The sequence below is a fragment of the Colletotrichum tamarilloi genome, assembly GCF_030869305.1.
Source record: "Colletotrichum tamarilloi strain Tom-12 chromosome Unknown Scaffold_24.1, whole genome shotgun sequence".
Classification (NCBI taxonomy): domain Eukaryota; kingdom Fungi; phylum Ascomycota; class Sordariomycetes; order Glomerellales; family Glomerellaceae; genus Colletotrichum; species Colletotrichum tamarilloi.
Genome location: NW_026849407.1, coordinates 64898 through 89502, shown reverse-complemented (window position 1 = coordinate 89502; position 24605 = coordinate 64898). Strand labels below are relative to the sequence as shown.

Sequence of the window (24605 nt, the reverse complement as noted above, 5' to 3'; positions counted from 1 at the left end):
ACCAGTCCAGTGCGGTCTAGCTCATCAGGCAGACCCTAGAAGCAACTCTCCCGCAGTCGCCTCTATCAACCGAAAAGCCGATTTCGGCAGCAGCTTCTTGCACTTGGGACACGCCGGTTCCTTTTTCCGCAGGGTACTCTCCGTCAACTTCTGGAAGAGGCATCGTTTCCCAATAAAACACCTGCATTTCTTCATCCGCACGATCGGCTCTCCGCGATGACAACCGCGGGCGCCATGATCAAAGGGCTTGAACATGGCGCCCGGCGAGTGATCGTAGTACTTCTTGTTGCAGACGGGACACTCGAGACGTGACGGTCCTTCCCAGTCGTCGACGTCCTCCGCTACAGAATCGATCAGGGCCCGCCTCGCCTTGTAGGCGATGACTTCCGAGTTCCACTCTTGGCGGCGGTCGTGGTAGTACTTCTGGATCAGCTGGACAAAGCACATGAAGGGTTTATGCGGCAACGATGCCTTGTCAGTCGAGCTTGCAATCTCGGCGAGATTTTCCAGCCCCGGAACGGTCGATGGACCGCGAAACACCAGGGGCATGATGATGCTGCAGAGCACTTTCACAGCGAGGCCGAACCGGCTGTTGGAGATACCGTTGTCGTGCAAGAGAACTTCTGCCATGAACTTGACCAGGTTGGCGCGCCTCGACATGGCGCTGGACTCTAGGGTATGCGCATCAGTCCACCCGCCGCCATACTCTGCGTTCTGCAAGACCAAGGCTGACGCCAGCTGCATGTGGTCGCGGATGTTCTCGTCCAGCGTCTTGCGACGGCTCTTGACAAGGTAATTCGAAAACAGAGGCTGGTGAGAAAGCCCGCCCCTGAAGTAGAGCTTCTGCGCTTGACAGAAGCCAGAGAGCACGGTATGTCGGAATCTGAACAGGTTCTGCATGGCAGGGTTCTGTATACGCATATCCGACTCGGCCTTTTCCCCGGCCATATCCGTGAGGTACTTGCGGGCCGCCGTGGCCGGGTTGTAGTAGAACGCCAGCGGGCCGTTCGCCTCGCAGGAGCAAGCGCCGACGCGGTGGTCGTTCTCCTTGCACCGGCGCTCCATGAAGAAGGCCCGGAACCACGACTCGCTCATCTCCTCGTTCGTGACGTCGCTGGAAGGGAATTTGCTCCGGATCCAGAGTAGGACGGAGTGGGAGTACTCGGTCATGTAACTCTGGGCCCAGGCGCTATCCTGGACGTCGTCGCGGTGCCACTCGTCGTGCGAGGGGGTCACCCGGGGCACGGCGGGGGTCTCGCCCGAGCAGCCGGGGCACATGTAGCAGTAGAAGCTGGTGCGATTCTCCCATTGCTGGGCCGGGCAGGGGAAGATGTGCGAGCAGAGGATGTTGGCTATGACGCGGTGTCGTCTCTTGGGGGCATTAGGACGCGGGCTGGCTGGGCAGTTGTAGAACTGTAAATGTTTGATACACATGGTTGCAGTTGATGGCGGATGAAAGTATGACTTGTGGCTCGTCTTTGAGAATTTGAAGCCCGCTTTCACATTGGATGATGAGTCGACAACGCCAACTTTTGGTCCTTATTCATCTCTTAAGTTACTACCTGCGGCTTTGTATTAGCTCGAGTGTTGGGCAACATAACGTTTCCCAAGGGCGAGAACGGTTCTAAAGATATCTATCACAGACAAGAATGGGAATCCCTGGGCTCAGCGAAATGTAGACCGTTCCTTCAATGATGGCCGAGCTCTCGACAGAGTCGGCGTCGCTTTGTGCCACCCTTGACGTCGGCGTCTCTTTCTCACAGTCGCCTGGAACCGGTGCCATTGTGGACTTGTAGACAAAGAAGGACGTCGACATTCAACGTTAGCAATTGGATGAATAAGGGGTATTTGACTGCGTTTGTAAAATAGCGATGCAGTTGGACATAAACCATCAAGGCTTATCCTTCTAGCGCCTTAGAGGACCGCTTGACTGAGGAGAGTGTGAGAAGAGCTGTGGTGTGTTGGTCTACGAAATTCACCTCGCACATCGGAAGCCCATTTTTGAGTGTACCGTGTAAGTCAGAAAGCTATGGGATAGATCTCTAAGGTGGAAGGGGACATATTCACGACTTTTTCTACAATGATTCTCGTGTCCAAATTTTTGGATGTTTAGTTCAGGAGCCCGATGTCCTCAGAGTCTCCGAGAAATTTCACAAAAACATGACATCAACATCAACAGTCTACCGTGATTGGCGGCTTAATTCAGCGCAGTCTGCGCTTCGAGAGTCGACAAAGAGTCTGTGTTCTGCATCAACGCGGCGCAGTAAGTGAAATAATCCCCAGCGCCAGCCTCCAGCCTCCGGTTCCGCGATAACAGACCGCCGGTTCAAGATATCCAGAGAGTCCAGTCTGTTGCGTCGACATAATAGCCAAGTTTGCGTCTCATCGGTATCAGCATTTGCAGAAGCCAGATACTGTATCTTCAAAATGCCCCCTCAACGCCCCTAACAAATCCCGCACGATCAAGTTTGCAGTCTAGGATTGATAGTAGTGTTTGCTCCAAGGTACAGGGATATCCCCTTAGCGAAAACGAAATGGTTTCCCAAGTCCCTGTCGTTGCCGTCTACTCCTTACGTGGGCCGCGATCCCCGTTGCTCGAGCCAACGTCGATGCGGGTGGTGCCAACCGCGATCGAAAATCGCCGATGTATCCTTGTCCCAGATCGTGTCTTTTGTGAGATGAAATGAGCTGGCGTCCTATGCTTACGCTATAACGTGCGAGATCCGAGATTCTGGGACGGCCAGACGGCGAGGGTGCCGGGTGTCGACATGTTGGATCCCACTGGACTCCATTTCCAACGTCAAGCTGCAAGTGATGAGGCTCTTGTCCCGACGAAGGGGAAACCATATCCAATGATAATATAGATTTCGACTGCTACAGATATTGATAGACGAACCGTCTGTAAAAAGTCTGCTTTGCTAATGCCACCGTCGACTCCCCGACTCTTCTCTCACATCTCGCTCTCAGTCTAGCATTTGGCATGGCGCTGGTCCAAAAACAGAAGACTTGTTTGGCCACGACCAACAGGTATGTTCACCACATGAGATTGTTTGCCCGCGCCACTCACACAATCGTGCTTCTCCTCCGAGCCTCCTACTTTCCTCGCTTCTCGCACAACTCACAGGGGGAGGGAAGTGAAAACGATCCCTTGCGTTCGGCGAAAGTCCATGTTCCTTGTCCGTCCATCGCCGAATGCTCGTCTTCATATAGGAACACCAAATGTCCCTAGCAGTAACACAATGTTAGCCTGAATCTCCCTTCGATCTGCGTTTCTGCCCTTCTCTATTCTTTCTTTCTTTCCTCCCCCCTACCCTCCCAGAAACAGACCGGGAATGGCGGCGTTTTCAGACACTGCCAGCTCCCTCTCGTCAGGCTGTACCATTGTCGGGAACCTGGTGGTATCAGCCTGCATCCCATCAACAATGTCCTCACAACTGCAGACCGCCGACCCCGACGCACCGCTCTTCGGCGTCGCCCACAACGTCTCCCGCCCTGCCCTGACAGCCTACACCTGGGCCAATGTAGCCACCTCGTACATCTTCCTCTCCCTCCGCCTCCTCGTCCGCTGGCGCCGGAACCGGCACCTCCTCCGTGACGACGTCTGGATGGTCTTTGCCTGGCTGTGTCTCCTGACCATGGCCATCCTCCAGATGCAGCAGATGGACTCGCTGTGGTACGTCGTTGAGCTCGAGGCGGGCAGGTTCGTCCCCGCGTCCAAGAGGGAGGCGGAGTTGCAGCTGGAGCAGTGGTTGCGCTGGTCGTATGCGCTCACGTATCTCTTTTGGACGGGGTTGTTTGCGGTGAAGGCGAGTTTTTTGAATGTGTTTTTCAGGCTTGTTAGTCCCATCCCGTGGCTACGCAAGGTCTGGTATGGGATTGCCATGTTTTGTCTCCTTTCGTATATTGGGGGATGGCTTTCGGGGTCGCTCATTTGTGATACTCCATCCGACTACTTCCGGGCAGGTATGTTCACTCCTAAACTCGCGGTAGCAGTCTCTTGCATCTGATGCTTGTGACAAGGAAAATGCCTCTCCCCAAAGGAAGTCTACTATTACCGCTTCGCCATCTTCTTCGCAACAGCAGCCGACGTCTTTACGGACCTGCTCATCATGAGCCTACCCATCGCCGTTCTCCCCTCGCTTCAACTCGACTTTCGCAAAAAGTTTGGTCTTGCGGTAGCCTTCTGCCTGGCCCTCATCACGATCCTCACAGCCATCGTCCGCATGACGCAGGTGCTCAAGGGCGAGACGGTGGACATGGTGGGCCTGGCCGTGTGGAGTCTCACCGAGCTCGGCACCGCCATTATCGTGGGATCGCTGCCGCCACTAAAGGCTCTCTTGACGCGTGGGATGAGAAAGTATAACGGGAGCAGGACGAACCGCAATAAGTCGTACATCAACTGTAGAGGCGAGCCCAGTAACGGATACGGCCCGAATAATACGTCTCGGTCCGTCATGGTTGCTGAGTCGATCCCGTTGGACAACAGGCATAGGAGCGAACAGTTTGATGGGGGGATATATGTTCAGAAGACATGCGAAGTTCGTGTAGAGGGTGCTTCGAAGAGAACGAATGATGAGGAAGAGGGAGTTGTGACGAAGAGTTTTGCTGCAAATAGACCTCCATAGACTCCAAGAATTCTCTACCGAGACTATGAATGATTACCAAGACACCACGGCCCACGACAGGTAAGATGAATAGAAATTATATTTAGGTCGACGCATCATGCTGTATTGCTGATTGTAGCTCTGTGTAGATGATATGGCGCCTTTGGTGAGAACGCCTAGTCGTCCGTCAGTCCGTCTCAATTTCGACATGCTGCCCGGCTTGTGTAACAAAAGAAATGAACTAAAAAAAAACGCGAATGCAGACGCGGCGTAAAGCAGTAGGGTATCTTCAGCTCCCATCCTCAACTATGCCCAGGTTCTCTGAACGCCACTTGTGTTTGTTTGTATACCCAAGAAAATTCGACAAAAGAAATAAAGGATAGCGCCCGTATCCATGAAATGCAGTAAACCATGCTCATACCGAGCCACGTAGCCTCACTCTTCCAACACCTCTCGAAGTGCGTCGACGTCCACCTGGTCAGGCGACACTTTGCTCGGAGGACCGCGACGCTGATGCGCCGCCAGGTATTCATGGAACCCTGGAATAGCACCGGCTTGATTGATGCCCGGCGGTCTGAGGAATTCCTTTTCCTTCTGCTTCTCTTTCCCGCTGCGTTGTGTCGGTGTCGGTGTAGGCGGTGCCTGCGTGGGTGTTGTGGCTCGGCCTGCTGCCGCGCCAGTCCAAGGCCTCCAGCTAACCCATCGACCTATTCCTCCAGAGTTCTGCGAACCTTGAGAATGGGTGCTTGCTGGCGAAGCACTTCGAACCGGAGTGGAAACCATCCTCGACACCGGTCGCCCTGCCAGACTATCGCGAAGCAAGGCGTCACTCCGTCGATCGCTTCCTCTCGATATCGTTGACCGTGCCGTGACTCCGGTGAACACAGCATCGGCCCCACCCAGAGGGCGAAGGGTCAATTGACTCGGTCGTACTTTGAGTGTGTGAATGTCCAAGCCTCCCGACAGCGACATGATTGACTCGTGGGAGACGGCACGGTGTAGACCTCTCCGCGGTAGATCTTCGTCCTTGGAGAATGAGATTTCTGTCTCGGTCTCGGTTTCTGTCTCTCCGTGGTCCTCATTGGAAGTGAGTAACCCGGGCACTTCCTCACCGCTGTGATCCTCTCTTTCTTCCTCAATCGTAGACGAAATAGGCTGAGAGACATGTACTGTCGGGGCAGCTGGCGGCGCTGGCGAACCCAAGTTTAGGAACTTTGGAGGTACAGAGAAACTTCGAATTGACACCTCAGAAGGGCGCTTGTGGTGAGAGACCTTCCATGTAGGCGACGTAGGATCCAGGCTGGTCGTCGGAGACATGGGTATGTCCGTCTCCAGCATTGGGCGGTCGAACATGGAAAGACGAGGATTTGACTGAGGCGAACTCGGGACGGACGACGGTGCGAATTCAGAGGGTTGCTCTGAGAAGACGGACCACCGATTTGAGGGCGGCATCGAAACTGTTGACGTTGATCCCGTGTGAGAATGCGAGGCCCTGGGGGTCACTGGTGAGGGGCCGGGTCGCCACACGGCCGGCGGAGGGGTGGACGATCGCGAGACGCTGGCGGGAGAGAAGATTGCCGGGTTCAGGCTGTGACGCTTCTTCTTCTTGTTCTTTTCGGCAACATGGTAATGGTGGTGGATATGCACTTGCTGGGAAATATTGTGCTGTATCGTCTCGCTCAATTCCGGCCCGATTTCAGCACGCAAGGTCGACGCAGCGCTGGCGTCTTCCTCCCCGATGGGTTGATGACACATGAGCTGGTCCCTCATGGCCTGAATTTCGTCGTTTGAGTTGAGAAGCATTTCCCGTAACTCGGCCATGCCCAGCTGCAGATTAGCATTGTCCTGCAGCAAGTCTCGGACAAAGTGAGATACCACGTTGGTGGCGGGTTTCCCGTTGGTGAGCGACTTGGTGGCGGCAGCTCCCTTGAGGCGTCCGGCGGCAAGGTTCAGTTCCTTTTCCATCTCACGCTGGCGCTCCACCCGGCCCAAAACCTCGGCATGGCGTTCACGCTCTTCCTTGGCCTCCTTTTCCATGCGCTCCAGCTGTTCCTGAAGGTCAGAGATGCCTCTCTCGGCCTTTCTCCACCGCTGCATGGCGGAGCGGGCCTCAGATTCGGTCGTAATTAAGGTGTTTTGCAGCCGCAACTGCTCCTGTTCGAGAAGCGCAATATGCCTCTCCATCTCCGCAGCACGAGCTGCCGCGCCCTCGAGACGCCGCACTGCTTGGTGAGACGACAGCAGGGTAGCCTCAAGGGTCTGGATGCGGATATCGGAATCCTGAACCGTGTTGTTGAGCATTTCGAGCTGATCTAGTAGGGTACGGTTCTCTTCGACGGTCCTCGCGTTCTCGGCCTGTAATTCCACCTTTTCGTTTTCCAACTGCTCTATGCGGCTCGTAAGGGACATGCGATCTCGTTCGGCATCGGCCATGTACGCCTCATGACGAGCAAGTAAGGCCTGGAGAGGGAAGGTCAGCGACATGGCGACATGTGCAGCGAGAGAAGACGACGGTGCATTTGGGACGATTCGCAGGTTTGGTAGCGAACGCAGAGTTTGCGGGCTGGAACGGTGCCGGGACTCCCCATCTTGAAGTTAATCACGGGAAATGAGGTGTTGGAATGTCTCGAGAGATTGGCACGGGCTTGGGGAGCGGCACGGCTGGAATGTTTCGACGGGTGAGGGAGAGAAGGGAAAAGCTAGAAAAAGAAGAACGAGGACGCACCTTGCCCAACTTGGCGGCGGTATGAACATCCTTTTCGACAGTTTCGAGCACGGAGCAGCTATGCTTCAAATAAGCACAATCGTTGCGACCGCAGCAACATCGCATTCTGGACCCCTCGTCCGGGCGGGGAGCGGAAGTTTGGACGAAGTCTGCCATGGGATCGGCGTCGCGAGGACGGGCGTCATCGGTGTTGCGGACGGTGTCGGTGTAGTCGTCGGTGAAGTGGGTGTCTGCCGTGTATCGGTAGGCCGTGGTGTTCAGGTCGAGGTCTGTTGTGTCGTCTTGTTCTGGGTCTGCATCTGGTTCCGGTGGTGTACGGGTCCCGAGTTCTGCCATCGTTATTGCGGCAGAGTCGTCGCCACAGCGGACAGCATGCTGAGAGCCCAGAGGCGAAGGCACGGACGTTGGGATCGGGGCTCGGGGTGCCGGTCTGGGTCGAGCTAGTCAGGCAGAGAGCTGAGCGAGAGCGGGGAGAACGAGGTTATCCGTAAAGGGACTATTCACGAGAGACGACTGTGGGAGGGGTCTCTCTTTTGTGAGTTGTGCGAGCCAGGTAAGGCGGGTTTATGTTGGAGTTGTGACTCTGTGTGTGTGTGTGGGTGCGTATTGTTGGCACTCTGTGTTGTGCGATTCGTACATAGGTATTATTATGGCCGTTGAGTTGGCGGCCGGTGACGCGATTGGGCTCTTGGAGGCCACCTGCAGCGAGGAGGGGACTGTATTTCCCAAGGTGTGATTGTTGTCGCGATGGACTGGACGCCCAGGCGCGACTTGGACCGGTTCTTTGAGCTTGCTGACGGGGGCGACAAGGGTGTCTGTGGTGTCTTGGTGCCTCTTCACTGGAGAAGACAGGCCCTGGTCGTGGTGAACTGTCTGCAGCAGCGCAAGATGACAGGGGACAACCCAGACCAGCGGGGGTAGTCTGCAGTTTCTTTTGAGAGCATGTGGTCCGAGCCGAGATTGGGCTCATATAAAAAATTGGAAGAAAAAAAAAATCGTCAAGAGGACGACGATGGAGGGTTGGGTTCGTTGTATGCCGTAGGAAGGAGGGAGCTATTAGGAAGATGAAAGGCATCTATTCGCAAGTCTGGCTCGAGCAAAGACGTGCCTGACGAATACTGAGTAGAGACCAAAGAAGGGAGAGACAAGATGACGGCGTAGGGATGATTATTCCAGGTCGGATGGGAGTTGGGACGAATACACAGTAGGAGGGTTGGAACTTGGAGGGGAGTGGAGGGGATGAGAAAAGGTCAAGGATGCGGTGCCGCGCCTGAACCGGAGAAAAAGAGGTGGTGAGAGCACCAACCAAAGAAAGAGAATGGGAAAGGTGAGATACCTGAATCGAGACAGTTTCTTTGAGAGATCGTATGCAATCTGAAGGTGCTTTCATGTACCTTTCCTTTGGCCAAAAAAAGACGGACAGGAAACGTTCGCGTCAAGCCAAAAACCACAGGTGCAACCATTGCAGGTCGCACTTCTTGCCGTGCTTGCCCAATCTGGCCCAATCTGCGGTAGCGCATCCTCAGTGCTCCACTTGATACCCGCCAATCCAGGAACACTTCACCAAAGGACCACGGTACGGAGGTACCTAGACCGATGCTCCACCCGCACAAGGTACCTCATCCAGGCACGTGCCACCTCAAGTACTCTCGGTACGTGCCCTGCGTCTTGAGACTTTCCCTCCAATTACCTGGTACCTTACCTCACCTTGCCTTACCTTGGCACCTTACCTAGGTGAGGGGAGCGTGGGGAGATGTCAAGGCCAGCCGTCACAGAGACATTCACTCGCAGCGAATGAAACATGTCTGGCCCTGCCACGATGACGACAGACCTCACCCTCTGCTTGCAAGCAAGCTGGGAAGTAGAAGCACTGAAGGTGGTGAATTGGCCAGTCATCTCAGGTCCTGTGACCAAAGAAACCGGCCGCATCTTGACGGCCAGCGCATCAACACACCACCAGCCACCACAATATCTTCCTAACCGTCTTTTAAAACGACTCGAGCAGATAATCACTCAAGGTACTTCGTGGACTAGCTAGCATGTGGATGGCACGTTTACAGGCCGGCACGATCTGGAAAGGGCTGTCCTTGTGTGGCGCCGCACATGAAGTTGATCGGCATTTGCTCGAATCGGGATGCCCCCGCGAACAACCTTCATTCCTGAGTCGAGACGTGTAAACTGACGCGAGACCGCGTTATTTCACAACAAGGAAACATGGCAATCTCAAACTTTTTCGACATAAATATGGAGGGATATACCAAGAGTTTTTCGATTTTGACCTTTCGCTACCAATTCCAGCAAAATGTTCCTTGAACACCACCTCAAGGTTGATTTACTTCAAATCCTTGCAGGCCCATAACTGGTCTATCAACCGGGATAGCTATAATATGCACACGAGGACGAGATAACAACTCCGGTATATTTGGTAGTAAACCCACAAGTGAGTCTATAGCAGATCACACATAAGCATCGTGCTATTGAATTCGACATTAAGAGAATGATAAGATGACCATGGGTAGAATGCATCGTGATCCATCGGACCATCGTCTACCATGACTTTCGGAGTTGGTTCCCAGACGGGCGGTTCGCCTGCCTGTGCCGGGTACCTGCACTGGACCTTGAAGTACCTTAGGTACCTTACCTCCACTGTAGGTAGCCTGCGAGGTGCCTGCCTGAGGTGGTCCGGCAGCGTACCTGACGCCGCTGTGGGTCCCCCACCGGCCCGGTACACCGACTCCACCCGCACACCACTTTCGGCTCACCACAGACGTCAACTCAGGAACGCCGAGCTCCAAAAACCACCGTTGCCTCAACCTCCCGTCTACCGCACCGCACCGCAACGCATCCCGGTTCGAGGTCACATCCCGATATACCCACGGGGACAACCTTACGGTACGGTCATCTTCTACTCCAATCCACTCATTCACCGAATGACGCAACAATGGCACATTCAAAAGAACCTGCGTCCGTGTCTGCTCCGGTACACACCAACACGGACGCCAGCAAAACTGTCGTCCGCGGCGCCTCCCTCCTCATCATCCTCCAAATCGGCTCCCGCGCAGTCACCTTTATTGCAAACCAGCTTCTCCTCCGCTTCTTGACGGCCCGCCTTCTCGGCGTCTCGACACAACTAGAGGTCTACTACCTTTCGGTGCTCTTCTTCGCCCGAGAATCCCTTCGCGTTGCCGTCCAGCGCCAGGAAACCCAAGGCAATGCCACACGTCATTCCTCCAACAACAAAAAAGATGACGACCCAAGAGCTCGTATAGGTCGAGAAAGCCAGGCTGTCATCAACTTGGGCTACCTCGCCGTCCTTCTAGGCTTTTTTGTCACCATCGGCCTCGGATGGTTGTACCTCTCCTCCGTCGACTCGTCCACCGCCCAGACGCCAAACTTCCTCCTCGCCCTCCGCCTCTACGCCCTGGCCGCTATCCTTGAACTTCTCTCGGAACCTTGCTTCGTTCTTATGCAGACTCGCCTTCGATTCGGCACCCGCGCCACGGCCGAGTCCATCGCGACTTTCCTCCGGTGCACCGTTACCTTTGCTACCGCCTTTTGGGCCTCTAGGGCTGGCGTCGAGTTCGGCGTGCTCCCATTCGCCGTCGGTCAGCTCTTCTATGGCGCAACTCTGCTGGTAGTCTATCTCTCGTCCGCATCTCGCCTCGCCCGTGCAGATGGCTTCTCTCTCCTTCCAAAGAGCCTCGCTTCCACATCGAGTGGCGGACGAGAGGACTACCTCGCCTCCTACTTTTACCGTCCCACCGTCAGTCTAGCCTCCAGCATGACAGCCCAGAGCCTCGTCAAGCACATTCTCACGCAAGGCGACACCTTTCTCGTCTCGGTTCTGTCCACCCCCAAATCGCAGGGCGTCTACGCGCTGGCCAGCAACTACGGAGGCCTCCTGGCCCGTCTCGTCCTCCAGCCCATTGAGGAGAGCAGCCGCAGCTACTTCAGCCGTCTGCTCTCCTCTCATGACACAAAGACCAAATCGTCACCGGCCGCCAAGGACACAGCAGCGACAACCACGGCAAGCCAGCATCTTCACACTCTCCTCAAATTCTACATCCTCCTCTCCTCAATCATCGTGAGCATCGGCCCCGTCGCCGCGCCTCCGCTTCTCTCACTCGTAGCAGGCCAACGCTGGGCCTCCGAGGGCGCAGGCGACGTCCTGGCCGTCTACTGCTACTACCTGCCCCTCCTCGCACTCAACGGCGTATCCGAGTCCTTTGTCGCCTCCGTCGCTTCCGAGGCCCAGGTCCACCGCCAGTCCGCCTGGATGGGCGTCTTCTCCGTCGCCTTTGGCTCGGCCGCCTTCTTTTTCATGCGCGTCATGGACCTCGGCGCCCAGGGCCTCGTCTACGCAAACTGCATCAACATGCTGTGCCGCATCGTGTGGAGCCTCGCCTTCACCAAATCGTACTTTGCAGGGTTGGAAACGCCGTTTGAACTCTTTTCGCTGCGGCCTAACGCCGTCACCTCTATCGTCTGTCTATCGGCGCCGCACCTCATCAGGAGGGTCGCCGGTCTTGCCTCGGCGGGCGTGTCTACTTCCCCGTTCAAGGACATCATCGCCATCGGTCTAGCCGCCGTTCCCGTCGTACTTTTGATGTAAGCTTTTCCCCGCCCCATGTGATTCGCGCCGCTGTGGCCTATTGTGTGCGTATGTGTGTGCTTTTCCCCATCTAACATGACATCAGACTCTTTGCCGAACGCAGGTTCCTCCTGCAATGTTACAACTCGGCACGCAAGCCGAAAGCAGCGTAGGCGTAATTACCTCGAGGCGTAAATGGAACATGTAGAAATCCTCCCGAGAAGCCAAAAAAAATCAAAAAATAGTAACAAATCAGTCAAACGTGATCTTGGTCGCCTTCTTCGTCATATCGACGTCCTTGAAAAAGGCGCCGTAGGTGCTGTGAGCCTTCTTCTTGACGGTCGTGCCGAACTTGAAGAGGTCATCGGGGACCTCCTGCTTGGCACCCTTGAGGATGTTGATCAAACTAGTCAACTTTGTTAGCAACCATGTCCAAACTGAGGTATTTCCAGGACGCAGGGTGACTCACGATCCAGAGTGCGCCTTGTCGTGCTCGGTAAACAGGGTAATGGCCTCGCCAGTCTTGCCAGCACGGCCGGTACGTCCAATTCTGTGAACGTAATCCTCAATCGTCAAGGGGAACTGCCAAAAAGTTAGTTTTGAGGTGCTCGATAGACGTTCAAAAACACAAAAAGACTCACAGTCACGTTGACAACCAGCTTGACCTCGGGAATATCCAAGCCACGGGCAGCAACATCAGTAGCGACCAGCACAGGCGTGGTACCAGCCTTGAAAGCCTCCAGACTCCTCGTGCGCTGCTCCTGGCGCAGATCGCCGTGGATACCACCGACGCGGATGCCGCGCTGCTGCAAAAAGGTCTCGACGCGCGTGGCCTCCTTCTTGTACAGGCAGAACACCAGGATACGGTCATCCTTCTTGGCGCCCGTCTGCCACTGCTTCAGGATCTGCAGCAGCCTTTGCTCCTTGGCGCGCGGGTCGACGACCTCGACGCGCTGCGTGATGCGCGTGTTGGCCTGCAGCTCGACGGCGCCGTTGGCCGTCTCCTTACCGCTCGAGCCGATGGTGATCTTGACGGGGTCGACCATGAAGGACTCGGCGAGCTTGCGCACCGACGCGGGCCAGGTGGCGGTGAACATGACCGTCTGGCGCTGCTCGCGCGGCGGCATGTCGCCGAGGATGAGCTTAATGTCCTCCTCGAATCCCTTGTCCAGCATGCGGTCGGCCTCGTCGAGGACGGCGAATTTCACCTGGCCGAGGGAGATGGTGCCGTCCTGCATGAAATCCTTGAGGCGGCCGGGGGTGGCGACGATGACGTCGGCGCCGCGGTTGAGGAGGTTGCGCTGCTCGTCCTTGGAGGCGCCGCCGTAGATGCAGATGCTCTTGAGGCCGAGCAGGCTGGACACGTGCTCCATCTGCTCCTGGGTCTGCATGGCCAGCTCGCGGGTCGGGGAGACGACGACGGCCTTGATGCCGCGCTTCTTGATCTTGGAGATGCCCTCGACGAGCGGCAGGGCGAAGGCCATGGTCTTTCCGGAGCCCGTCTCGGCGACGCCGATGACGTCCCGGCGGGAGAGGGTGTAGGGCCATGAGGCGGACTGGATCGGCGTGGGCTTCTTGTAGGCGGAAAAGGGGTTCTTCTTGACGAGGTCGGTCTTGGGGAGGTGGGCGAACTCGAGGATGGAGCGGAGGGCGGCGTTGCTTGTTATCGGGTCAGTGACGGTGATGTTCTCGGCGGCCAGGAAGGTGTTGAGGTCCGATTGGGGCAGGGCCTTGAGCGCCGCAACCTCCTCGTAGCCACCGAGGATGGAGGCGGTGGGAGTGGAAGCGGTGGCGGCAGCGGCGGCGGCGGGAGCTGCGGATGTGCCGTTGCTCTCGGCCTCCTTGGCCTCCTTCTCTTTCCTCTTCTTCTCCTTCTTCTCCTTCTTGAGTCTCTTCCTCTCGGCCTTGTCCTCCTCGGTCTCCTCCTTGGACTCAGTGGCAGCGGCCGGAGCCTCCTCCTCCTCCTCGACCTCAGCAGCCTTGGCCTTCTTCTCCTTCTTGCGCTCCTTCTTCTCCTTCTTCTCCTTCTTCCTCTGCTTCTTCAGCTCTGCCGCCTCATCGCTGTCGACGTCGCCACCCGCAGCGAGGTCCTTCTTCTGCTTCTTGCTGGTGACACTGGCCTCGGCCTCGGTGTCGGCGAGAGAGCGCTTCGTGGCGGCCATTGTTGCGGTGGTTGGAACGGGGATTGACGCAACAATTGATTTGGAGGGAAATTTGCCGTGAGAAGCAAAGACTCTTGGGGGGGTTTTCGGTCAGGTCGCAAATCTCAAAGGGCGGGAAGAAGGGAAAAAAAAAAAGAATTTTGTTTATCGATAGGCTGATAACGGTCCTGCCATGCGACGCGATAACGCGATAAGACACTGAGTATCAGATAAGCGGAGGACCCTGCGCTAAGCCGATCTCGGCCAGTAGTCCCCGCTGGCCCACTTCCAGAATCGGAGGCCCATGACCCACTCCGGCCCTTCACAGTCCAGGATGGCTCCACCGTCCCCCGCCTTACACGTCCGCTTCACTCAACAGCTTCCCCTCACGCTCGCCCACCTCAGATGCCACCTGTTGTCCTCGCTCAAAGACGGAAATGCTGTTGCCTGAGCCTCTCGGTCTGCAAAGCATTCCTTCAGACGTTCCTTCACATGCGGCAAATTGCTAATGCGAACGGCTGCATGATGCCCCTGGCTAAGGAACACACAGTGACGGCTAGGCTCAATCAGCTTACAGCACTCATTTGGATCAAATGAGGTACTTTCGTCACTCTCGTCTCTCGTTCAAGTGAACGAGACAAAGTTTAAAAAACCAACGGATAGAGCTATCCTCAAGAAGTCTTGAATGTGGATACAATAGCCTACGGCGTCGGGAGTATCCCAGGAGAAGAAGCAAGTGAGGCCCAACAGCGCGACGTTGATAGATGGCACGTAGGAGTACACACCAGCGGGCCACAAAAAGGTCGGGTTCCGGCCGCGGGCATCGCGGCCAAACACAACCAACCAATAACCTACGCTTGGCGTCAGCAAGACGGCCCAACCCTGCAAAAACGGGAGCTAAGCATCTTCTGCTTCTTTTCTTCGAGGCATTTCTGCAGCCAGCTAGCGAGCAGAACTACGTACAGATCTGTCGTTCAACCCTGCAACATCCCGTTCCCCTCCCAATGGGGTTCATCGTGGTGCCACATGGGGGCATGGCGGTCGAGTATCAACCACACCGCGGGAGACGGGGGTAACGAGGGGACGAGGGGGGCGGGAGAGCACATCATACTGCAAGAGGCAGTCCGCCCAGGGTCCAGCCGTTGGCGATTTGCTCCGTCACACACAGCTGACTGCGGCGTTGACCCTTGTAACTACCTTTCTTGATAGCTGCCCACGTTGCATGTCTACGCTGGCAATGCGGTCTTCTTGTAGAAGAGGATGTCGGCAAGATGCAGAGCGGGAGAAGAGAGGCGAGAGAGACAGAAGCATAAAAGGTATGGGAAGATGGCGTACCTCGACAGAGGGGCCACCTCCCTGCTCCCGCTCCTTTCTTCCTCCACGCCCTCAATATCAGCTACACATCCAGCCATGGCAAGCTGCCAGGTGCAGGGCCAGCCCGACCTCTACGGCCTGGGCATCCGCGTCGCCTTCTACATCCAATGGTTCGGCGCCATCGTGATAGAGTACCTCGACATGGCAGACCTCCCCGACATACGCCTCATAGGTCTCCTCTTCTCCGCCGCAGCCTTCCTCGGCCTCGTCATACGGCTCTCTGTCGCGGCGAGGAGCGTACAGCCGGCCGACGTCTACATTGTCCTCTTGCTCGCCATGGGCATCTACATCCCCCTCGTCCCGCTCTACCTCTGGAAGGCGGTGACGTGCTTCAATAGGTACTGGGATCCATTCCGCTGGTCCAAGGAGACGCCGAGCCCAGCTTACAAGGGGCTTAACTTTGCTTTGTTGCTGGCTATTTCGTCGCTGGGCGTGTGGTATTGGTGTTCTTTTGTGCCGGAGAACGATTGTTCGCGGGAGCAGTATGGGTTCTTCTTCAGCCGCGTGAGTTTGGGCAATAAGGCGTTTGTGGCGTTTAATGCCATCATGTACTTTGTCATTCTGTTTGTGTGTTTGCTCGTCCTCCTGCTCAAGGTCGGTTGGAAAGTGCCCTTTTGGAGGGAGAGGCGGAAGAAGCGGAGAGTCAAGTGAGTGACCACCCCTGCCCAAAGATGAAAGAGGTTTGGGACTGACAATGTTTTGTGCCTAGGAGAATGCACATCATGGCGATCAAGGAGTTGAAGACGCTGAGCAACATCGCCGTCGCCGCAACACTTACCGCAGCCGTCGAGCTGGCCGTCGTCTGGAATCACATCTCCGACGTGAACAACGTTGCGGATGTGGCGCAGGTCCTGCCTTTGCTTGTCAGTGCCGGCTTCCTGGTCCGGATCCTGTTTCTTCATTTCGCGGGCGTACGTGACGGGTCGGATTCTTCAGAGGAGGATAGTGATGGGGGTTCGCATAGTTACATGACGGAGTCTCAGGGCGGGTTGCCGCCAGCACCGCCACCTGTCCATCCGCGGTGATGGCAGTGGCCGTGATTGTTGACTTGGCGTTCATGATGATTTGAACATGAGGTGTACACTATCGTTTCTATATACCAAGCACGCAAGACTTATCTCACCACCTTGATCAGAGCGTGGGAGATTTGTTTCCAGAAACACGCACAGAGTCTCGAAGTATATGAAACACAGATCTCAAAGCAACGTACATCGAGATGTCTAAGAAATAACAGCCTATACTCCTACATCCAAGACTATGCTATTCATGACGCTTCACAATGGTCCTACGCTCTCATGACACAACTCATAGCAACAGCCAGCTTAAACGACATGCACTCAATTCCCAACCTTGCCCATCCACTCAGGAACACTCGTCAACCTCTTCATCTCATCAACAGTCTCATCCCACAACATCCTCTGCAACCTCCAACTCTCATCCGAAACAGCGAAGCCCTCTGGTCTACACATCACTGTCAGTTAAACCACAGCAAATCGCAAAGAAAGAAAACTCACTCCCAAATCTCTTTATCCCCCAACGTCTTTCCATGCGTCTCTCCGCCCGCGACAGCAACAGCATGAAGCCCAACCCACCCAGCCACCTCCGGCCTCCTCGCCCTCACAGCCTTCACGGCGTCAGCGATGAGGCGGAACGGCTGGGGGAGAACGTTGCTCATATTCGTATCCACCATCCCGGGACAAAAGGCGTTGACAATAACCCGCTGCTGCTGCCGTTTCCCTTCTTCTTCAGCAGCACCAGCACCATAATGCCTCGCTAGCTCCCGCAGAAACAGGAATCCGAGCAGCTTACTATCCGCATACCGCGCCATACCAACGAAATTCGCCTCATCATCAAGGTGCCCGAGAAGAGATCCCCCCTCTGGAACCGTCGTCTTCCCCGCCAGACTCGTCTTCTCAACCATCCGGCTCCCTGTCCAAGCAATCCTTCCAGCCCTCCCCGTCTCGCGCGCCGTAGCCTCCAACACGGGGAGTAACTCGAGTGTAAGCAGCACGTTGGAGAGATAATTCACCTGTACGGTCGCTTCGTGGCCCGTGGGCGCCACGCGGCGTCGTAGACCCGGCACGCCGGCGTTGAGCATTGCGATGTGGAGATGCGTGTACTTCGCCTTGAATGTTTCCGTGAAAGTCTTGACGCTGGCGTAGTCTTCTGCGTCGAGCTTCATCACCTCCACGACGGGGTTCTGGTGGCGGGAGAGGACGGTTGGGTCGGAGAGGAGTGTTTGTCGTACTGCTTCGCCCTTGGGCACGTCGCGGACGGCGAGGACGACGGGGGATGCGCCGAGGGAGAGGAGTTGGCGGGCTAGTGCGAGGCCGATGCCTGATGTTGCGCCTGTTACTATCGCTGTCTGGCCGGCGAGGTTAATGCCGTCGGGGAGGGGTGTGACTGGAGGCTGGAATAGAGGCATGTTGGGTCGATATTAGGATGATAATGTTTGAATTGCTTCCGAGTAATCTTTCTTGTCTATCATCATTACTCCGCGTGAACGACCCACGGCTCTCATGTTGTTTATGAAGCCATCGCCAATGTGCCATCTCCACGGTTCGAATCTCAACTCCGCCAAGCCTTAGACGCTCCAGCATCCCAAAGTCCGCCGTCATTTGCTCATTTCCCAACCATCATGACTTGCAGAGGATTCCGTCGTAGAGGAGGATTTGGCGGACTTGGGATTCGTCACAGTTAGCTTGCGGCGCAATTAGTCATCCTTGAAGTCGCCGACTTGCTCAGTCACCAATACACCTCGTTAACAACTGGGGGAGCGGAGGCGGTGCATCGCATGAGTTGCCGGAGCCTAGACTTCCAGACGCCTGTCGTCAATTGATATCACGACGAGAAGTCTCCGAGGACATGCCGAAGCCCGATGGGTCGGGTCTAAAGCCGGTCTTCGGCTCACATACCGTCAGCCGGTTCCGGGGGGTTAAGTGACTCAGCATTTTCCACTCGCCACCAGTATGGGAGAATCAAGTGCCACGAGAGTGAGGGCCAAGACCTGCTCTGATCAATAGCCCCTCTTCTCGCGAATGAAGACAATGCGGTCACGGATGTTGTTTGTTGGCTATCGATGTTGTCCGCACAATAACAGCTAGGTTTGATCCTTGCGGATGCAATCCCGAGGTCAGCACCCAGCCCCGCTCCCTCATTCTGAGAGCTGCGCAATTCGAAGACTCAGTCACACCGTTGGCGCTCACGATGCCCCGTGCAGAAAGCGAACTTATTGTGGAACGGTTTGAATTGAAGCATTGAGTGGTGCATGAGTGGCAGGACAATGTCGTTCTCTGGCATTTTCGTCTCTGTCGACTCGCTGATAAGCTGGCCACTAACTAAATGGTATTCTCAACACTGACGTACAATCAACCCTGCCCTTGAAAGCCTCTTGGTAGACATGAAAAAGGCCTGTTTCGCGGCAGCGTCGATGCTTCGTGTAGCGACTGCCGTCGCTGTAGAGGAGCTCTCATCCCATACAAGCTCTGCGAAATAAAAGACAGCCATAATTTCCTTCCCAAACTCCGGATTTTGTTGAAAAAAGTCGATGAACAAGACGGCGATAAATCTCGTTTTGTTGGCAAAGTCTGCCCAGCCCTGCCCTGCCCTCTAGGCCTCCACCCGGGGACGTCTCCTCTTCACTCCCCTGACCGAACTCCAATGACGTGTGACGAAAGAAAGGTATCACGGAGATGTGTTGTTTATGCGGAAGCGGAGGCGGCGGACTCGGCCTTGGCCTCGGTGCCGGCCAGGTTGGTGGGCTTCGCGTTGGGGTTCTTGGTGTAGTAGTCGGAAATGGCGGCCTTGATGGCGTCCTCGGCAAGCATGCTGCAGTGGAGCTACGTTGCGTTAGTTACGGCGACACAAGAAGAGAAGAGGCTTTCTTGGTCACATACCTTGACGGGGGGAAGCTTGAGCTCCTGGGCAATCTCGGTGTTCTTGACGCGGCCGGCCTGCTCCAAGCTGTGCTGTAGGTCAGCATCGGTGCGAAAGGTATATCTGGGGCGAGGTCACTCACGTCATGCCCCGGACAAGCTCGGTAAGGTAGCTGGAGGAAGCGATGGCGGATCCGCAGCCGAAGGTCTTGAACTTAACATCGGAGATGACATTGGTCTTGGGGTCGACACGGATGTTGAGCCTGTTGAATGTGTCAGCGATTGTAACATAATGGCAGAAAAGCCATAAATATTGGTGTCGCGAAAAGCCGGATTCAGTGCGTCGAGTTGAAGAGCGTGGAGAGTGAGGTAGCGCATCGAGTCGGAGACCCAAGTGCACGCCGCTGCCACAACCCAGGCGGCCCAAACAATGGTATCGTGATATTGAGAAGATGAATCGTAGGATGGCTTACTTCATGACATCGCCGCAAGCAGGAGCACCGACGAGACCCTGACCGACGTCCTGGTCGCCCTTGGGCATTGAGCCGACGTTACGGGGGCGCGAGTAGCTGTACACGTCAAGATTAGCCCTATGTGTCTTTGAAAGGAGATATCCGGGGTAGCATACTGGTCAAGGACCTTCTCGTGGTATCCCCTCGTGGCGCCGACAGTGGCAGCAGGTGCAAGCTGACGAGCGGGCATGGCAGAAGGGCGGACAGAGGTCGCAAGGACCCTGCGAGAGGCGACGCGGAGAGATCTGGAGAACATTTTGGAAGAGTTTCGGACTAGTGGCTTTTCAAAGAGGTGCAGGTCGATGAATATGGAGGTTGAGCAGATTAAATCGATACGAGCGTAGTCGCAAGAGTCGATTTAGGGTATTGTTGATGAGTCGAGATGGCGATGGCGACAAAAGTTGGTCGATATAGCAAATTGCGTTTGGCAAGAGATCGAGGTGTTGAGGGGGGCAGACTTGGAGGGAGGCGAGAAGTTCTTTGAGAGGATAAATGGAAAATGGAAATTATTACGGAGTAGCAGAGAAGGCCTGCGGGACTTGTGACGGAGAACGATGGCGATCTCGGGGGTAGCAGAAGCCGACGGGCCAATGGGAGCGTTCAATGACCATGCATTAAGTCATGGACAGTGGTCGGCCACTGGTCCCCAGGCCCGTACACTGCCTATGCCATCTTGGGCTTTAGCATACAGTCACAGCAGTCGCAGCAGCCAGCAGTCAGTAGTGGACGGGGGTGACGGCTTCAGGGTGGATGGCTCGGCGCCTCGGAGAAGACATTTTTTCATCCGCCTCCACAGCGCCGAGGGTCCCCCAGCCATTAGTGTACACTAATCCGCTTCAAGGTTCCCTCCCTTCTTTAGTGTGTCTCTTTTTCAGCGTGTCAGGATGTCAGAGCTGCAGACCTGCCCGTTATCTGATCCACTCTCTGAAGCATGGGAAGCATCTGATTGGCCGGGATGATGCCGTTGTTTCCTCGGCCCAGCAAGAACGCACCGCACCCAGGACTTTGGTGACTTTGGTCCCGTCCTCTTGCCGTCCATGTCGTTGACCTTGCCTTATCGGATCCACAGTACGGAGTACTTAAGGTACATACTTAAGTAAGCTATCAGGTGCAGGTGACCAGCTGGCAAAGTGAGAATCCATCAACCTGACAGCTCTGGGTGCTCCAAGTGGGGATGACTGGGGGATCTTTTGACGGGGCCTGACGGGGCGGCAACAATTTGTCATGGTTCTTCGCCGTTCTCGCCAGCGAAAGAGATTCAATCTGATTAGATACGCAAGCTACCTCCGTGCTCGCTGGAACGTACTCCGCCCAAGGCACCTCAGGTCAGGTACGTACTCCGTAGGTTTGACGCATTTGTACATGTCCGCTTCCAATGGAAGCCTAAGTCCGGGGAAGCCGCTTACCTGCAATCCGCACCTTATATAGCTCCGATATGCATCTATGATGACTTCCCACCACGGACATTCACATAAGCCTAAAAGTGCATTTAATCCATCTATGCTTTCCTCAAGCTTCCCCACTCTACTACGTAATCCTCAAAATCTGAGGTGCACGCCACACTGTGCCCCCCTCCAAAGCTGAGCTAATGCCACCTACCACTGTCACCTCAGGGAAGCTGCCAAAGTAAGTTCAGGCACCAGGTCCCTGTAACTCCAACGCGGGGCACTCAGTCCAACACCACCACCACCACCACTGCCACCGTCCTCGCCTGCATCAGCCTGAGCACGAGCACATCTCAGCCTTTCACCTCGTTGCTTAGCTCTCGGCTGTCGCATCCCGTTGGCTGCCTGTTTTGTCTCTGGTCTCAACTGCGAGGCTGAACACAACTCACCTCAGACTCAAAACCATCTTATTGTCTGCGACTTTTTCCCAACTCTTCACACAACTCTGGATTCGCCGTCAACCCCACACAAGATACCCTACCTTACCTCAGAGACGACAGCCTCGACCTGGAAGCCTTCTAGGATCGCTCCCACCATGGCGTGCCCGCATCTTGAGTCCATAGCTGCAGGTAATTATTTTCTAGTCTATCCTCATCTTAGCTCTGTCCAATACTATGACACTGACCACACCTCTCCCAGCCCTCCAGCCGCCTGCACCTCACAACTCCGTCTACCGGGAAGACTGCACCCAGTGCTTCGATTCCATCGTGCGCCTCGTCCATGACCCGCCTGCTTCTGCTTCTTGCTGATCCTTTTGCCCAGGACGATCCTGCCGGTGTCGATGTTTGCCTCCAGTGCTTCAACGGCGGTTGTGCCGGTGACCGCAACCATGCTCAGCTCCACCGACAGCTCTGGAGCCACCCGCTCGTTCTCAACATTCGCCGCACCCGCAAAGTCCTTGTCCGAGATGAACCCCCCTTGAAGATGTCCAAGCTCGCCATCGCCGCCGAGACCGAGGCCGACCGATACGATACTACAACCACTGTCAAGTGCCTTGAGTGCAACCAGGAGCTGGACAAGACGAGCGACAAGCTTGCCCCCATTGTGGACGGCATCATGAAGGCCAACACCTTCTCGAGGAAAGAGGAGGTCAAGGCGTGGGAGCAGGAGCTTACGAGCTGCGAGCACATCCTGCTCATGCAACAGACCGAGTCAAGAACCATTCAGTCTGGTGATCTCGGACACTGCTCCGCCTGTGATCTGCACGAGAACCTGTGGCTCTGCTTGGAGTGTGGAAACCTGGGCTGCGGAAGGAAGCAAATGGGAGGTGTCGACGGTAACTCTCACGCCCTCGCGCATTCGGATCAGTCCGGCCATGGCGTCGCCGTCAAGCTTGGGTCCATCACACCCGAGGGAACGGCCGACGTTTACTGCTACAAGTGCGACGAAGAGCGCATCGACGGCGATCTTGGCCAGCACCTGGGACACTGGGGCATCAACCTGGCGAACCAGCAAAAGACGGAAAAGAGCTTGACCGAGATGCAGATTGAGCAGAACCTGCGCTGGGACTTTAGCATGACCACGGAAGACGGCAAGGAGCTTAAGCCTCTGTTTGGCGCTGGATTGACCGGCCTCAAGAACCTTGGCAACAGCTGTTATCTTGCCAGCATCGTCCAGTGTCTCTTTGACACTCCTGCTTTCAAGAATCGCTACTACTTGCCCAGTCGCGACCTGCCTACTGTCCAGGATCCTGCGGCGGACTTGGAAACCCAGCTCCGCAAGGTTGCGGACGGCTTGCTCTCGGGTCGGTATTCTAAGCCCGACTCAGACGTGACTGCATCTGAGCACTCGCCCGAGATTTCGCACCAAAAGGGGTTGGCCCCGGCCATGTTGAAGCACTTGATTGGAAGAGGCCACGAAGAGTTCTCGACTATGCGGCAGCAGGATGCTTTCGAGTTGCTGCAGCACATCTTCAAGCTCGTCACTCGGTCCCAGCATCCCTCCGATCTCGGCGACCCGACCCAGCCGTTCCGGTTCACTCTAGAGCAGCGGCTGCAGTGCCTGGGATGCAAGAAGGTGCGATATTCGACTAATGAGCAGGACAACATCTTCATAGACGTTCCTCTGGAGAAGGAACCCACTGTCGAGGGCGAGGGGACCAAGGCAGACGCCTACAAGGCCGTAACTCTCAAGCAGTGTCTCGATAACTTCACGGCCGAGGAGGTTGTTGAGCTGACATGCTCTTCATGTGGCAGCAAGGATGGCTACACTAAGCGCTCCTTGTTCAAGACCCTTCCCGAGAATCTGGTTGTCAACGCCCGCAAGATGGCAGTCATCAACTGGGTCCCTGTCAAACTTGACGTCCCCGTCATTGTCCCCGATGAGCCCTTCCTCCTCGACGACTATCTTTCCAAGGGTCTGCAGTCCTCCGAAGAGACCCTTCCCGATGAGCCCGAGGCCAGCGCCCCGGCCTTCGTTGCCAACCCGGAGGCTGTCAGCCAGCTGGAGGCCATGGGCTTCGGACGCAATCGCTGCGAGCGGGCATTGCATGCCACTGGCAACTCGGACGCCAACGCTGCCATGGAGTGGCTGTTTGGCCACATGGAGGACCCCGACATTGACGATCCGCTCGTTCTGAGTGGTGGTGGCGGTGCTGGGGGAGCCGGAGGAGCATCTGCGGATCCGGAAAAGATTGAGATGCTCGGCGCCATGGGCTTCTCGGTGCCTCAAGCAAAGAAGGCTCTGCGCGAGACCAACGGTGACGTGGAGCGAGCTGTTGAGTGGCTCTTTAGCCATCCAGAGGACCAGGGCATCTTTGAAGACGAAGCCCCAGCCGCCGGAGCCGATCCCGCTGCTCCCAAAGCGGACGCCGGCAGCGCCGCTACCCCTGCAAAGTACCAGCTGCAGTCTATCGCCTGCCACAAGGGCACAAGCATCCATGCCGGGTATGTTGACGAAGGGTTATACCTTGAAGACTGAACTTTCAAAGTTTGCTAATATTTTCCATTAGTCATTATGTCGCCTTCGTTCGGAAGGAAGTCAACAGCCAGCCCACTTGGGTCCTCTTCAATGATGAAAAGGTTGTCGAGGCAGGCGAGATTGAAGAGATGAGAAAGTTTGCCTACGTCTACTTCTTCAAGCGTGTTTAGGTGGATTTCGGGGCGTAACAAGAATGGCGTTTCGGTTTGGGAGAGGTGTGACGACGAAAACAACATCAAGCCAGGCTCAATCAGTCCTGCGCAACTTCATGACGGTGGCGGTGAGACCGGGCCACGGATGCATCTGATAAGACGGGGATGATTGCATTACAGCATGGGCAGGCGGTGGTTTACTGTGGAGATGAGAGACGAGACACGGAATGCATAGTGAGTGGTGTAGAAAAAGGGAGATTTGAGGCT

General features: G+C 55.8%; 9 protein-coding genes across 9 annotated transcripts; 4 read left to right on the top strand and 5 right to left on the bottom strand.

Annotated features, from left to right (window-relative positions):
- Positions 1 to 24: 24 nt before the first annotated feature.
- Positions 25 to 1434, bottom strand: CTAM01_07587 (uncharacterized protein; the record flags this gene model as incomplete). Its single annotated transcript, XM_060523609.1, has 1 exon — positions 25 to 1434. One exon carries the CDS (start codon positions 1432 to 1434, stop codon positions 25 to 27), a length of 1410 nt encoding a protein of 469 aa, XP_060381663.1.
- A 1988-nt stretch (positions 1435 to 3422) lies between these two features.
- On the top strand, positions 3423 to 4625 carry CTAM01_07586 (uncharacterized protein; the record flags this gene model as incomplete). Its single annotated transcript, XM_060523608.1, has 2 exons — positions 3423 to 3963; positions 4021 to 4625. The coding sequence occupies 2 exons, from the start codon at positions 3423 to 3425 to the stop codon at positions 4623 to 4625; spliced, it is 1146 nt and encodes a 381-aa protein (XP_060381662.1).
- A 414-nt stretch (positions 4626 to 5039) lies between these two features.
- Positions 5040 to 8299, bottom strand: CTAM01_07585 (uncharacterized protein; the record flags this gene model as incomplete). The annotated part of the gene is made up of 3 exons (XM_060523607.1): positions 5040 to 7064; positions 7330 to 7745; positions 7834 to 8299. The coding sequence occupies 3 exons, from the start codon at positions 8297 to 8299 to the stop codon at positions 5040 to 5042; spliced, it is 2907 nt and encodes a 968-aa protein (XP_060381661.1).
- A 1971-nt stretch (positions 8300 to 10270) lies between these two features.
- Positions 10271 to 12093, top strand: CTAM01_07584 (uncharacterized protein; the record flags this gene model as incomplete). Its single annotated transcript, XM_060523606.1, has 2 exons — positions 10271 to 11937; positions 12027 to 12093. The coding sequence occupies 2 exons, from the start codon at positions 10271 to 10273 to the stop codon at positions 12091 to 12093; spliced, it is 1734 nt and encodes a 577-aa protein (XP_060381660.1).
- A 79-nt stretch (positions 12094 to 12172) lies between these two features.
- Positions 12173 to 14082, bottom strand: CTAM01_07583 (ATP-dependent RNA helicase DBP3; the record flags this gene model as incomplete). Its single annotated transcript, XM_060523605.1, has 3 exons — positions 12173 to 12326; positions 12390 to 12502; positions 12562 to 14082. The coding sequence occupies 3 exons, from the start codon at positions 14080 to 14082 to the stop codon at positions 12173 to 12175; spliced, it is 1788 nt and encodes a 595-aa protein (XP_060381659.1).
- Positions 14083 to 15471: 1389 nt separating this feature from the next.
- Positions 15472 to 16460, top strand: CTAM01_07582 (uncharacterized protein; the record flags this gene model as incomplete). The annotated part of the gene is made up of 2 exons (XM_060523604.1): positions 15472 to 16082; positions 16145 to 16460. 2 exons carry the CDS (start codon positions 15472 to 15474, stop codon positions 16458 to 16460), a joined length of 927 nt encoding a protein of 308 aa, XP_060381658.1.
- A 312-nt stretch (positions 16461 to 16772) lies between these two features.
- CTAM01_07581 (uncharacterized protein) lies at positions 16773 to 17860 on the bottom strand (the record flags this gene model as incomplete). Its single annotated transcript, XM_060523603.1, has 2 exons — positions 16773 to 16896; positions 16950 to 17860. 2 exons carry the CDS (start codon positions 17858 to 17860, stop codon positions 16773 to 16775), a joined length of 1035 nt encoding a protein of 344 aa, XP_060381657.1.
- Positions 17861 to 19136: 1276 nt separating this feature from the next.
- On the bottom strand, positions 19137 to 20078 carry CTAM01_07580 (FeS cluster assembly scaffold IscU; the record flags this gene model as incomplete). Its single annotated transcript, XM_060523602.1, has 5 exons — positions 19137 to 19274; positions 19332 to 19398; positions 19454 to 19573; positions 19784 to 19879; positions 19939 to 20078. 5 exons carry the CDS (start codon positions 20076 to 20078, stop codon positions 19137 to 19139), a joined length of 561 nt encoding a protein of 186 aa, XP_060381656.1.
- A 1332-nt stretch (positions 20079 to 21410) lies between these two features.
- Positions 21411 to 24356, top strand: CTAM01_07579 (ubiquitin carboxyl-terminal hydrolase; the record flags this gene model as incomplete). The annotated part of the gene is made up of 5 exons (XM_060523601.1): positions 21411 to 21448; positions 21790 to 21836; positions 21907 to 21974; positions 22030 to 24152; positions 24218 to 24356. 5 exons carry the CDS (start codon positions 21411 to 21413, stop codon positions 24354 to 24356), a joined length of 2415 nt encoding a protein of 804 aa, XP_060381655.1.
- Positions 24357 to 24605: the final 249 nt, after the last annotated feature.